The sequence below is a fragment of the Anolis sagrei genome, chromosome 3 (assembly GCF_037176765.1).
Source record: "Anolis sagrei isolate rAnoSag1 chromosome 3, rAnoSag1.mat, whole genome shotgun sequence".
Classification (NCBI taxonomy): Eukaryota; Metazoa; Chordata; class Lepidosauria; order Squamata; family Dactyloidae; genus Anolis; species Anolis sagrei.
In genome coordinates, this window is record NC_090023.1 from 221,546,522 (window position 1) to 221,561,772 (window position 15,251).

The 15,251-nt window shown below is 35.8% G+C and overlaps 2 protein-coding genes across 11 annotated transcripts in view; one reads left to right on the forward strand and one right to left on the reverse strand.

The window, feature by feature from the left end:
• GIGYF2 (GRB10 interacting GYF protein 2) overlaps positions 1–15,251 on the reverse strand; it is a 67,527-nt gene that overhangs the window by 36,539 nt on the left and 15,737 nt on the right. For all 3 annotated transcript variants that reach the window (XM_067465897.1, XM_060768103.2, XM_067465896.1), the window contains exons 3-7: positions 13,256–13,385; positions 11,949–12,044; positions 9,349–9,460; positions 7,375–7,486; positions 6,003–6,043 (exon numbers count right to left, since the gene is read on the reverse strand). In XM_067465897.1, the coding sequence (XP_067321998.1) occupies positions 6,003–6,043; positions 7,375–7,486; positions 9,349–9,460; positions 11,949–12,044; positions 13,256–13,385 (491 nt within the window). The remainder of the gene's footprint in view (positions 1–6,002; positions 6,044–7,374; positions 7,487–9,348; positions 9,461–11,948; positions 12,045–13,255; positions 13,386–15,251) is intronic.
• Positions 1–15,251, forward strand: part of KCNJ13 (potassium inwardly rectifying channel subfamily J member 13) — a 31,369-nt gene that overhangs the window by 11,976 nt on the left and 4,142 nt on the right. For 4 of the 8 annotated variants that reach the window (XM_060768105.2, XM_060768107.2, XM_060768106.2 and 1 more), the window contains 2 exons: positions 519–999; positions 1,756–3,388. In XM_060768105.2, coding sequence (XP_060624088.1) covers positions 522–999; positions 1,756–2,375 — 1,098 coding nt within the window. In that variant the 5' untranslated portion in view covers positions 519–521 and the 3' untranslated portion in view covers positions 2,376–3,388. Of the gene's footprint in view, positions 1–518; positions 1,000–1,755; positions 3,389–15,251 lie in introns of those variants that run through there. The other 4 variants (XM_060768108.2, XM_067465899.1, XM_060768109.2 and 1 more) reach the window with 2 other exon arrangements.

The following is a 15,251-nucleotide window of genomic DNA, read 5'->3' on the forward strand; positions in this document are numbered from 1 at the left end:
CACCAAAGGAAATTTATATCTATAACAATAAAATTAACTTTGATAGAGTACTTTATACAAAGTTATTTCTATAACAACAGAAATAGCTTTGATTGAGTACTTTGTTTAAACATTAAAACACCTACCAGTTTTTTAAAAGGCAAACCAATATCCTACTTTCTGATTTCTAGAAGATTCAGACTTGCAATACTACTTTCACTACCTTGGAATGAAAACTAAAGACCACAGTTAAAGCTAAGAAGTCAAAATATGAAAATTGGCTCATGCTTATAAACTATACAAAGGTCTGACAAGGTCAACTAACATTGGAGGTTCTTCTAGGTAATCATTATTGTACCATCAAAGTAGTGGCAAAACCTGGTTCTCCAAAATTAATTTTCTCAGAACTGCTTGTTTTAAGACTCCCTTGGTTAGCCATAGGTGGCATCTGGTCCACTGCCAATGTGACAGAATCTCTAATAATCATCTGAACTACAGATAAACAACCATCCAAAAAGTTCTTCACTTTTTACTTTCAGAAGATGAGGACGGAGGTGATAGAAGGCAACAACACCAAACCTACTGCTCCTCTCCTGACTCAACGGTATCCAAGAATGGTCACTAAAGATGGACATAGCACACTTCAGATGGATGGCGCCCAAGGGAAAGGCCTTGCATACCTAAAAGATGCCTGGGGAATACTAATGGATATGCGATGGAGATGGATGATGCTGGTGTTTTCTGCATCTTTTGTACTTCACTGGCTTGTTTTTGCAGTTCTCTGGTACCTGCTGGCTGAAATGAATGGGGATCTAGAGATTGATCATGATTCCCCTCCTGAAAACCACACCATATGTGTAAAGTACATCACTAGCTTTACAGCTGCTTTTTCCTTTTCACTGGAGACACAGCTTACTATTGGTTATGGCACAATGTTCCCAAGTGGAGACTGTCCAAGCGCAATTGCTCTACTTGCTATACAAATGGTACTGGGTCTGATGCTGGAGGCATTCATCACAGGTAATTATAAATTCTTTCGTAATTGAATACTTTATGTAATATGCCTGAAATAAAATGCTTAAAAACCGGAGGAGGGGAGCAAGGATGGGCCACACCATGCAATAGTAAAAACAGCAGTTTGACAGGAATGTGTATTCATGGTGGTAAAATAAGAAGAATGACATAAAGACTTGGAGCAATAGTGTTAGTTTTTAGTACAGTATAGTTACTGTACAACAAATCAATTTTTCTCAAATCAACATTTAGTATAAAATCTTCTTTTACATTATTCCAGAGGATGTGAACAGTTAGCAGTACTAGCTTTTGTGTAGGTTCCTTTAAGTCTGCCTAGACATATTTGCATGGCTTAAAACTAAGAGTATAATTCTAACTACAAGAATAAATCCTATTTTATCCAACTGGATATTTCCCTGTGAACAAAGTAAGACCCCAACTGATCAATAAATACGGGAGAGCTTTCAAAGATTATTCTTGTTCTCACCCTGATCCTAAAAAATGTCTATTACAATTGATTTAAGCAGGGACAATTTTGTTTTTAAAATTACTGACCATAGACATGTTAACATGATCATCTGAACATGTATACCACCACAGAACACATGACAGCATTTTGATCCTAATATGAAACCAAAAATTAAATCGTTCTTGGTTTCTATGTAAATGTGTAAGGGCAACAGGAAACTACACACACATACACATATGCATACATACATATATATTGAATATGATCTATATGTAAATTCTCCTTTTATTTAGGTGCATTTGTAGCAAAAATTGCTCGTCCAAAGAACCGAGCTCTCTCCATCCGATTCACCTATTCCGCAGTAGTGACACACAGAGAAGGAAAGCCATTTCTAATGTTCCAAGTGGCTAATACCCGCCCAAGCCCACTCACCAGTGTTCGGATTTCTGCAGTTCTTTATGAAGAACAAGAAAATGGTCAGCTTCATCAAACTAGTGTAGATTTCCATCTAGACAGCATCACTTCTGAAGAGTGCCCATTCTTTATTTTCCCCCTGACTTACTACCATTCTATAACTCCATCGAGCCCTCTAGCCATTCTCTTACAGAGGGAGGCTCATCGTCATTTTGAGCTAGTAGTCTTCCTTTCAGCCACACAAGAAGGCACGGGAGAAACATGCCAAAGGAGGACATCCTATCTTCCATCTGAGATCATATTACACCACCATTTTGCCTCCATGTTGGTCCGAGGAGCCAAAGGGGAATATCAGATCAAGATGGAGAATTTTGACAAGACAATCCCAGAACTTCCAGGAGCAGATCCCAAAAGCTCAAAGAGGACTGACATGGAGATCCGCATCAATGGACAGCACATTGACAGCTTCCAGATTTGTGAGACTCGTCTGATGGAATAGACTTTAAAGTGGCAACTGGTTTTTAATTTTTTTTTAAAGAAAAGAACTGGATTAGACTTTTGTGCCTTCATTTTTATTCCTGTTTTCTTGTGCTCTTTTTGTTCTCTATCATTGACTTCAGAACAATGTGCAGAATAAAGAGCATAATATGCATGCAACTGGATGAGCCGCTGGATTAACGGCACAAAAACTGAGTCAGGGACAAGTAACACTGCACAAATTCTGGAAAACAGAAGTGCTACCTGCTGAATTCACTAGACTATGATTAAAGCTGCACTGAACCTGAAAAAAGAGACCTTCAGAACCAGACAGCTCATAAAAATCTAATTAAATGACATGAGGGTAAATACTGTAGCAAAATGGACAAAACTATAGTAAATTATATCAACTAAAATAGAAACTTCTCTTGAAAACTCTAAGATCACTCAGATTCTTTGAATCAGCTCTCTCTTGCTATAAGGTTACAAGAGAATATGCTGATGTCTAAACATGCTATGAAGAATGTTGCTAGTATTTTCTGTGGCAATGAAATTGCAATCCTGCTGTGCTTGTTTATTAAGGAAAATCACAAGCATTTGCTGAAGCTCTTTGTTCCAGCAGTTAAGAACAAGTTCAACATCCTCCTTAGGCAGTTTTGGAAAAAAAGTAAATGACAATATTCTTAACATGTATTAGAATGTCACATTTTACTTTTGGACTATTTTCATATTTAAAATATGCATGGATCCAACAAGTTCTACTCTCCTATCAACAACTATCAACACCTCATGCTTCTGCCTTGTTGCAAGTCTGAGGTAGTCCTGTCATCAGAAAGATCCACTGCTTCATGCATTTATTGCAGTTTCTTCTCAACCCATGCAATACAGAGATAAACAGACTCTATACAATAATTGTATAAACATGTAATTATGAGACTTTGAGCAAAAGGCTCTATGGCAAGTATGAATAATAAGTATCAGAAATAAGTGTGATGGTTTATTTGTTTTCAATTAAAATGAACAGTTTGTAAATGGTCCAAAGGGCCACTCTTATGTTTTCTTCATGTTTTTTCCCCCAACTAGAGACATTAGTAAGTATTCTGTACTCAAAAATCAAGAAAAAACTATAGTAAATTAAAGGATAATTAAACAGCTCTTCCTAAAACACGGCATAAGGATCAATATTCTTAATTACAAATGACCATTTCTTTACTGATCTGTTATAAGGAGCTGAACCTTTAACTCTTGGACCTTGATAAGCGTATTTATATGTATATAGTAGTGCTGATGTTGATATTTGCTTTTAAAAATATATTGTATTTTCTAAGAAACTATTCCTCATTTACCCAAATCTTTGGAATGGTTTTGTGCCTATCAGCAAAAATGTGTATGATGTGTGTAACTGAAAACTTGGTAGAGTTTTGGACAATCAGCTATCAAGTTACAGTGGAGCCACCTTCCAGCTGCTAAAAGTTTTTTAAGACCACTAAAAGAACAAATATTATATTAAAGTTACAAATGTTGATGTTCTGTATAAGCAACTGACAGCATAGCTTGGCATTATACTCAGATAAAAAAATGTCTTTTGAAACTGAATTATGAGGGAGCAGGGAGTCATGATTATGTAAGTTAATAATAGTCTCCATTTGGAAAATATAGTAATAGACCCTTACGTTCTCTAACAGGGTTTTCAAAATATTTATTCCCTTGTCTATGCTGAGGCTTTAATATTTTCATTCACAGTGTACTGTAATAATGGCTTAGCCCAATGCAGAGCCCAATTTAAAATGGCAATCACCAACCTGGATTCATACACATTAAATGGTATTTGGATTCACTTTCTCCTTTGTCCATTTTGGTCACTTCAAATATTTTTCTTTCTGTTCAACCATGAGTTTCTTCTAAGCATTCAAAATGTTAACCTATTTGCCCTATTATACCTCAACAAAATATCAACTATCTATCCCAATTTTCTAAAATTTCTTCCAATTTTATGAAAGTCCCCACTGTGTGACATATCCAGTGCATTCAATAAAATTAATGCAAAATTTCACTCACATAGTCACCCGGCCAGGAGATGATGTGTTTTTTTTCACATTTCTTTACATGAAAATAAATGTGCAGTGCCATTAAATTGGTTTTACGAGCACATTTATTATTTCAGATTTAGACAACAATTTGCAGAGACAGAGGCAAATTGTTCTTATAATGCAACAGTAGCTACCTAAGATATTATTAAGACAGGATTTATACTAAAACTCTAGAGCTCCAAAATCAAGTGGCTACATATATTGAAAGCATAACACATGACAAAGCAAACAGCCAGGGTGGAAATATATAAATACTTGTATATACTTGTACATAATTCTCTGTCCCATCTCTGTTACACACATTGTAGAGGAATTCAAGCAGAAACACGTGTTTATTTAATTCATTGCTACTATTCAAGGATCAAGAACTCAAAACTGTTATCTTACTAGTGTATAGATTATTTTGGCTAGACATGGGAAATGATTGTCTAAATCCCTTCTCAGCCTTAGGTTTTCTTGAATAAAAAGAATGTTGTAAGAAAAAAAAATATAAAGGAAATATTCAGTTATTTGATGTACTGAACTGTGTTACAAACAAATAATTGTAGTCTCTGAACTCAGAACTTGACGGTATCAATGTTACTAAAATAATCTCGAGAAAACCAAATGATTTATGGAAGACTGAAAAAAGTAGAATTAGTCATATATTATTAAAATCACAAGGACTAAAATAAAACTGCAAAACAAAATAATTTAGATGCTTTAAAGGGATACAAAGGGAATTAAAGCAGATTATTCATACAATTTTCATGCAGTAATCACCATAGAAATCTGGCATTGTTGCAAAACACAGGTTTATGTTTAACAAAAAAAAAACCTCCTTACAGGGAAGGGTAAACGACAGTTATGTGCTCAAATAAAATTGACTTTCAGAAGAAATGAGCCCTTAGTTTCTCCAAAGTAAAGTCTAAAGTTTTCACTCCTACCTACCCAAGAATTCACCAGAACCCTGAGAAAATTACGGAAAGATTCACATAATTAATCCTATGTAGGAAAACTGAGCTCAAGGTTGCTCAGAAAAATTTAGCTGCATTGAGTCTCCTTTGTGGAGAGAAAAAGCAAAGTATAAATAAACATAATAATTTTCTTCTCATTTAGGGAATTTTTAGGAAGGGTTGAAAAACAAAATGTTAGACATGGCACTAAAAAGCAGAAGAGCACAGCATATCGTGAAACGCATCTTGTAAACACACACACACACACACCTAGTTCTGGAGATAGCAACTGCATTCTAAATGGCCTAATTAATGTTGACCACTCACAAATTTTATGTTTGGGAGAGAGGTGGGGCAGACAGTGCCAACTTTAAAAAAAAGATTCCAAGTGATTGTAAGATGTAATTCCATGTTATGTTTAAAAATGTAATGCTAGTTATGCTGAAATCACTGTATTCAAGAAATAGGAATTTTTCATAGAAGGCTCAAATTTTACATGACTCCAAACTCTATCTTGCTCATGGGAAGAACATAAGGTAAACTGTATCCTTATTACATACAATAAAGTACCTATTTACTTTGAGTAATACAAAATGGCCTTCGAAAGGGCAACAAAACACATACCTGGTTCTTTTCGTCCTGGTTTTTCAAACCGTCTGTCTCCCCTAAGAATGAACAAATCATGTTTAGAAACTTTTCAAGGGATAACATATCAATTTTAATAATCCAGAATAATGTGTTTTATTCATTATGTAATTTAAAGAGACAATTCCTATAAATCTAGTCATCAAAACCATAACCACAATGAAGATGACCTTTTATATTATGTGCATTCAGCTAATCATTTCCTTAATAATCCAAGACTTCATCTCCCCGTACAGACTCCTAACATAACTATCATTGTCTATACATTAAATTTTACTCTAAAACAATACACTAGAAAGATAATACAAATTTCAATCTTTCAAAAAAAACCAAAAAAAAACCCCAAAAAACCTGAGCACTCCTCTATACCAGTGGTTCTCTACCTGTGGGTCCCCTGATGTTTGGGCCTTCAACTCCCAGAAATTCTAACAGCTGGTATACTGGCTAGGATTTCTGGGTATTGTAGGCCAAAACACTTGGGGACACACAGGTTGAGAACCACTGCTTTATACACTTATAGCCATTACAAACTATCCACTGATTAACTATTAGTTACCCACTGCAAAAATGTCATTGATGCTTTCCAACTCAATACTTCTCAATTGATCCTTTACAATAACATACATACTACTAGCCCAATGGAATCTGCCTTTCCCCCCGCTCATATATTTGCCCCTATAAGCAAAGAGGCTATAAACAAAGCAGAAGGAATACAATACAATATGCCTGTACTACACTAACATTTTAGCGGCCCCCTGGTGGCACACCGAGTTTAACTGCTGAGCTGCTGCATTTGCTCACTGAAAAGTTGGCGGTTTGAATCTGGGGAGCTGGGTAAGCCCCACTGTTAGCCCCAGCTTCTGCCAACCTAGCAGTTCGAATACATGCAAATGTGAGGAGATCAATAGGCACCACTTCTGCGTGAAGGTAACAGCACTCCATGCAGTCATGCTGGCCACATGACCTTGGAGGCATCTATGGACAATGCCGGCTCTTCAGCTTAGAAATGGGGATGAGCACCACCCCCCAGAGTCGGACATGACTAGACTTATGTCAGGGGAAATCTTTACCTTTACCTACATCCACATTTAAGGATTTGTTAGTCACATTCACTCATGATGCTTTTGAAAGCATGGGTAAAAATGTATGCTGGGTAAGCAGCCTTTCCACACTATTAGACCATGATTATTCACCACTGATCAGAACTACTGGAACTTGCAATCAAGTGGTGGGCTGCATGTTTTCCACTATGCCTGAGAAAAATAAACATGAATGCAGAGCAAGGATTCTACTCAAACAGCTAATTCTCTGATATCCACAACAGAAGCTAACATTTTAAATATATATGTACCTTTCCTCCCAGCTCTGTGATCTGTGCATTTCTCTGCCCCCTCCTCGTCCAAATCCGCCTTCCACGTCATCAAAACTTCTTTGGTAGAAACCACTTTCCCCTCTGCCTCTGCCTGAAAGACAAAATGGGACTAATACTTCACATTCTTCTCAAATTTCTTCTAGCATCAGTATAACTAAAAATTACCCTTCCACTTTCCCCCAGTCCGCAGCCAATACTACTATTAAAGCAGAATGAAAGAGTACTCTCTAAGTATCATGAAGGAACACACATTTTGGAGTTATTTAATCTGCTATTATTGAATCTTAATGCTTGGCTTAGGTGAGCAGAGAGTTTCGCTTAAAATTCTGTGTACTGCTCTCAACACTTTTCCATTATTACTCTCAATTTTAGTTTTCTTAAAAGGAATGTTTAATTCATCCTATTTTCCTAGTTATCTATTTTCACTCTTCTTCTAATTATAATGCTGAAAAGGAAACAAAACAGAACTCCGAAGAAACCCTCAACCCCACACCTAAAGAAACACTGAAATTACATATTTTCCCTATCTTGTTTGCATATCACTTATCAATTTTAGAAATGCAACTTTCTCATGAGTTCTACTTCATTTAATTTTTAAATTGATTGTGGGAATATAAAGAAAGGAAGAAATAATCATGTGCATTATTGTTCAGCAACACTTTGAAATTGCAGGAGTAACAGTGCAGGAATATCACCCACAATCCTACAATAATGTGGCCAGTATCAATGATACTACTGAGGTAAGAATTATATACCAGTCAATACTAAATTGCAGTGCACAGGGTTCTGAGCTTCTGTGAGATCTCAAAGTAATCCTTAAATCAACAGTAATTTGGATTAAAAATGTATTATCTAATCAAAGAACTGGTAAAACAATGATAGCAAATCCCACATATTGCTGGAAAATGAAATTAAAGGTACTTTGCAAAGTTGAAATCACAACTCATTTTTTATTAATATTATTTGGTCTTCACATCTATCTTCCACGGAAAGGCTGCTGCTAGAATTAAGTATCTGTAATCAGGCCCATGTAGATTGATTAAACTATTCTTCTGACATATGTTGTAGGCTGTTTGTATGCTTGTTTTGATAGCTTACCAATTTTTACTAATTAACTGGTACATCCAATAATGTGCAATGAGACTTCTACTCCCCCCTCCTTTCTCATTGGAAAGGGTTAACACCCATGTGGTGTTTGTTTTCCTGTCTGTGCCCCTGTTCAGAAGATTTCACTTCACTTTCTGTCCCTGTGAGAATTCAATTTTGAAAAATGCGGCTTGTTGTAAAAACAAGCATTGGTGAGAAAGCTTCAGAGGAGACACATTTTCCCCATGATAACTCTCCCAGGAGTGAATTTCCCTTCCTACGGGTGGATTTCTCTCACTTCCTGTTGGCTCACTCCCATTCTTAACTATGAGTCATTTGTGAGTCGGATGTTTGTAACTCGGGGACTGCCTATGTGTATATAAAATTAATTTTAATTATGTTGCAGGACTGAAGCTCTAATTTTCTTTCATTCTAGGATCTAGATGTGTGCAAATCCATTCTGTTTTCTTTTTGAACTTTGGGTGCTCCCCATTCTCTTTTCAGGAGATAAGGAGTTGGGCCATTCAGATTCATAATTTGAAACACTGAGTTCAGTTTCTGTTTCAGGAAGAATCTTCCTGAAGACAGACAGGGGAGGGGGGAACCCAAAAACAGAATAAAAACAGACAGAAAACAGGATGGAATTCTGTGCTGTTTCACACACCCCTAAGACCTACAATATAATTCTATGTAGTTTCTTTAGGCTTGCTGCTTTAATGGCTTCTATTTAATATATGCAACTGTTATCTCCAAATTTTCCTTCCAAAAAGTCAGGGCAAATTACAAACCTGCATCTTTGCAAAGAGTTAAGCAGTTCAAATATTTTGAAACTTAAGGTTGATAATATTTTATGTTCACAAACCTTACCTCGACCTCTAGAGGAACTTCGACCACGAGGAGCCCCTACCACTGTTCCTCCTCCTCCACGTCCCATTAATCTTAAGACAGCAGCACTATTTACAGACATAGAGAAATTTCTCTGCCAAAAAGGAGAATATATATACATATTCAGACGTTTGCCCTTTTTCCCCCATTTTCATGCATTATTTCAAGTGGTACTTTCAAATCAAAACCAAAATAAATTCTGAATAAGTGTTGCTGATGAATTAAACTTGAATTCTTTTCTTTAAGTTTTCAAATGAGCTATTTAAATGTATGTCATTTCTCACAGATGTATGTTTTAGAATTTTCAGAAGTAGTTCTTACTGAATGAAACTCTTGATTCAACCTGCACAAATTTCAGGTTAAAATTATCCAAAATAGCAAAATTATGAAAGAAAACCTTGAAGAACTCTTAGAAGTTGAAACAGACATGTAATGGTCTATATGATATAAGACATATATGTTCACTGTGTTTAGGATGTCGATCAAGCAATTACTTTATATAAATGTTGTAAAAGTCGTAAAAGTCTCTCAAAACAAGCAAAGTGTTTTTCTTTTTCAAATTAATTGAGGTGGTTTATATTTCAAATAATCTATATTATTCACACATGAACAATCACATGCTCCTTTAAAAACAACCCTTTTGTAAATTATATTAATCAACTGATCAGTGTTGAGTCTGAGACAAAAGTTGGACTGGCTGAAGGACATTACTAATAATGTTGTGCCCAAGAGAGCACTTGATTAGCTACTCCTATCTTACACACCCATTGAATTTCACCCATTTCTTTCCTCCTGGGTAGTATACAATAAAAGCATCAAGCTCCTGAGTTAAATCTAGCTGCAATTTGGGGCTACTTATATGTCAGGAACTGTGATTAATTTAAACACAGCTTATTAGAACCAGTCAGTTCCTGCATGGCAGGGGGTTGGACTGGATGGCCTTTGTGATTTCTTCCAACTATATGATTCTAGAATTATAAACTTTGTTTTGACCTTGGTTTGCTAGTTTACGCACAATTTAAGCTGAACAGTTTTGTCAAACACAGCAAACAACAATATGTTTAAAAGCAGATATTAATACTTCTAAGCCAGAGAAGAGACACATATACCTATGGCTTACCAAAGGGCAGTTACATAGAATTAAACTGAGCTAAATTGTTTAATACATGACCTCTGTGAGCAATCAATAGGTGTGGTATCACCACAAGCGCGGTGTCAATAAGTGTGGTATCAACACAGCTAATGTCTACGTTGTTTGGGATGTTTTATTTTTAACTGTACGCCAACATGGATAATTAATTAGAAAGGTGGAAAAGTTAATTAAAATCCACATAGCAGCACAGAGTGTTAATAAAAATAATTATTTACAATCTAAAATACTAAGGGTTTCTGTTTTTTGACAGAAAGAAGCCTAAAAATATAAAAATGCATGTTTAAATAAGGGGAAAAACTTGTATTAAAAACTACTGAGATCTATTGATTTCATTATAGTACCCACACACCCTGGTCTAAAATATTCCAAGCCACAGCAGCATTTTTTAGATCTTGGTTGAGCAACCCTCCATGCATTGTTAGACCAACTTCCTACAGCCTGAATCAATACAAAGTAGAGGTTTATAGGAATTGCAGCAGTATATATTTGGAAGATGTGGTTTACAATGAAACAAGGCACTATAGGTCAGCATAATAGAATATTGAGCTAGTATGGCACAAACATTACAACTGGACATGTGTTTTTCAGTCACCTACACCACTCTAATAACTTTATTTTTGTACCCTGCCTTTAACTTTCCGAAGGGACTTGGGGCAGCCTACATTGGGACGAGCCTGATCAATATAGTTAAAATATAACACATTAAAATACATAAACAGCATAAAACAGAATAAAACCAGCATTATAACAAAATATAAAAGCAAACATAGACCAAAACCAATGATCAGTTTCTGGGCATAAGTGGGTGGGCTGGTGCAAATCAATTGTAAAGATGGGGCTAATGGATAAAGCACAAATAAGCAGTGCACAAACTATGACCTCTGACCATTGCTGGCGAACCACTACCTTTTCCCAGGATGCAGGCAATTAGATGGGTAATGAGTTGCTGAAATCATGCCAACAAGATCTCTGGTTGACAGGAGAGGATTTCACTTCTCCAGCACTTAGAGCACTACTTTCCCCTTGACAGTAGCAGAAGAAAAACATTAGTCTTAGTGGAATCTGTTGGGTGGGTGAAATCCTAAACCACCATTGATTGGACTTCCAAAACTGCTGTATTCTATCCCCCTAACAACAGGGAAACATCCATCTTAGTGGAATTTCTGGGGAAAGTGATTAGAAACTTTAATTCCCAAATGAACCAAAGTATTTTCACCCATGCACAATGAGATGGGGAATGACAGTGTGCACAAATAAGTACCTGCACATGTATGGCGAACCACCAACGGCCTTTGTGGTTGAAAGGTTGTGAATTGCTTAATTTAGATAGTATTAAATACTACAGTATTTAAATATTGAAACCTTTTTGTGTTAATTAACTATATTGCTTATGAAAACAGTGCCACTTTTCATTTATTTAGGAATATACCTGCTCTTCTTCTGTAAAAGGTACTAGTGCCAAAGGTGGTAGGGGCTCCTCTTGTAGAATGGGCAGAAATTCCTTATCCAGAAGATCTGAGGGAATCTTTAAAAAAGGAGGAAAATGCATTGCTTCTTAAAACATAAATTATTACCATTATTGTTGGATATATATGGCTATGTCCCTTAAAACACCTGAGTGCTTCACATGAGGTTGTATTCCTTCGATATCTAGGACATGTAACATCTTTTTCTATAGGAATATGAATGCATTAATTAAGAACACACAGGAAATTGATACACTCATAATTCTACACCACGGGCAGAAGATGAAGTGATCATGAATGAATGCCTAAAGCCTAAGTCTTAAACTCCTGTTAAAAATTGAAATAACAATTAAATTATATTCTCTTTTCATGTTAACAAGAATAAAGACAATGCAATTGAAAACCCATGCTAGAATACTACGTAATGCAAAAGGGAGACAAATCCCTAAAAGTGTGAATTTTGAATTATTTAACAATTTATCTTCCTTTGAGTAGATTTAAGGATAAATAATCTCTCTACTTAATAGGTGTTCCTCGGTTTCAGAATGTATATGACCTTAATATCTGAAACAGAATCTGAGTCATCCCACTAGTCAGGAAAGTGTGCATTTAGAAAACTGGAACAGAAGAAAAGTTCAAAGTACCAAATAGTGTTTTCTAAGGCACCTTCTACATTGCAGTACAATCTAGATTATCAAAGCAAATAATCCACATTATCTGCTTTGTACTTGATTATATGAGTCTACACAATCATTTAATCCAGTTCAAGGCAGATAATTTTATATGGCAGTGTAGAAGAGGTCCATGGCCCCTTTCCACACAGCTGAATAAAGTCCTATATTATCTGCTTTGAACTGGAATATACGGCAGTGTGGACTCAGACTTCCCAGTTTAAAGCAGATGCTGTAGGATTTTCTGCCTTGATATTCTGAGTTATAAGGCTATGTGGAAGACATACTGGTATTAATTGCTGAAGACCTAAAAAATGAAAGGCTGTTCATTTCACATGGATTATTGTAATGAATCTTCTTTCCCTCCAGTCTGGTTACTGAATATGCTGAAGTTTCAAGTAATGCAAGCATATTATTAAAAGTTTTAATTAACTTTCTTTAAAAAAAAAACAATTGTGGTTTAATGACTCACATCTGTAATCTTTTAATTGTATATTTTCTCTTCTGGTAGCAACTTTAATTGAATTAATCTTTATTAGCATACAGTTAGAACTATGAATATGTTTGCAAACCACTAGAGTACTCTGCTTCTAACTTACCTTATTATCCTTCAAGAAAAGTGCTAACATTTCTTCTCTCCCATAACGATAATCTGCTAATTTATACTTTGGCAAAGCGGGAGAAAGAGGAGGAGATGTCACAGTCCCACCACTAGATAGAGCTCGCAGCCTATTGGGAGGAAAAAGAAGGGGAAATTATGACAACCAGTTATGTGTACAATATTTTAATTTTCCTGTCCACAACTGACAGGATGGCTTTAGAACATGTCAAAAATATCTTTATAGAAAGAACAAAGGAAATGTGTTTTAAAATAACTTAACCTAAAAATTATAATTCACACAAGTCTCCTGAAACCATTGCAAACTGACTAAATAAAAAAGGAGTCCACACATAAACAGTTATGCTTTAAAGTTTGGTTCCAAATAGTATTCTAATCTGCTTTCATTCTGACCAATCTAAAGTGGCTAAAAACTCCAGCATACTTAGACCAGATACAAAATCACTGACATTAAAACTTCAAATTGCACCTCTATGAGGTTAGCTAGCAAAACATGTAAAATTGTAGTCAGCTTACATGGGGCCAAGCCCAACAGAACAGTTAAAACATAACACATTAAAATGCATATCAACAAAATAATAACAAAAGTAATATAGCAAAAGAAAAACAACATTAAACAGTATATAAAACAAACATCAAAACCGACAACCAATAGCAAAATTCAATGTATTGTCGTGGGTGGGCAATCTGGTGCCACAGCATCAAAGGCTAGAGCTAATGAGTAAAGTGCAAATATCATATAGCAACAATGAGAGTAAGAATGATTTACCATTAAGGATTTGGATATAACAATCAAATAGAAATATTCAGTATCCTAAGAGAAAGTGCTCTGGTAGGACCAGCATGGCTAACACTGATAGTCATTTATTTTTTGCAGCCTGGAGATAAGAGGAATACTAGGCCATTTGACTGAAGTCATTGCCAACTTATTTTAGCCAAACTACTTTCTCTCAGTTGCTGTATCAAACTGAAACGAAATGTTTCCTTTCTAAGTACATATCCTATGCCTGGTGTCAACACTAGCCCCCTTCACTTATATTTGCACTGGATGGTGCTGAGACGAACTGCCAACATTGACCCAAAAGTCTGGGGGTTGGTGACTGCACAATAATAGTATTAGGGTGGTGACTGGAATTATGCTGCTCAAAGCCACCCCAAACCTATCACTCCTTTATGATCCTATTGTTATGATACTATGGCAATGGTTCCCAACTTTTGGGCCTCCAGGTGTTTTGGATTTCAGCTTCCACAGTTCCTAACAGCTGGTAAGCTGGCTGGGATTTCTGGGAGTTGAAGTCCAAAACACTCGGAGGCACAAAAGTTGGGAACCACTGCATTATGGTTAAAAATACTATAAAGAAAAACCTCCAACTTGGAAAAGGCACTTAGACCCAATGGTCTAATGCCAACAAGCTGCAAAACTATCTGGAACCTAGCACAGGCATGTAAGCAATTCAAAGTGAAAAAGCTCTAGTAGCTAGGAGAAACTCCTTATTTGATTTTAAATACTGTATTTCTTCAATTGTAAGACACACTCTAATTTCAGTATCATCACCACCAACAAAAATACTAAGATATACCTGCAATTCTAAGACACACCCCATTTTTAGAGATGCTCATATAGGGAAAAAGGTGTGTCTTACAATAGAAAAAATACAGTAGTTCTTTGAATTCCAATCCTAGAAAGAAATAACACTTAAACTGAATATCTGTATCAGTATGAAAAAATGAAATTGAGGAGAAAAATTGAAGTTTTAAATATTACTTCTTCGTTTTCTTGCTCTTTCAAGACTCTTCTACATGTTATCAAATTTTCTCTTTCCAATCTCTTGCCTAGTCTGATCCAGCAAATGATGACTGGTATGCCCTGTACTCAATGAGACTTTGGAGCCTAATAGACACAAATGAACTGTTTTAATAAAACAATTATACATACTAACTCTTAAGATCTAACGTTAGAGTGAAGAGTCCCCCCC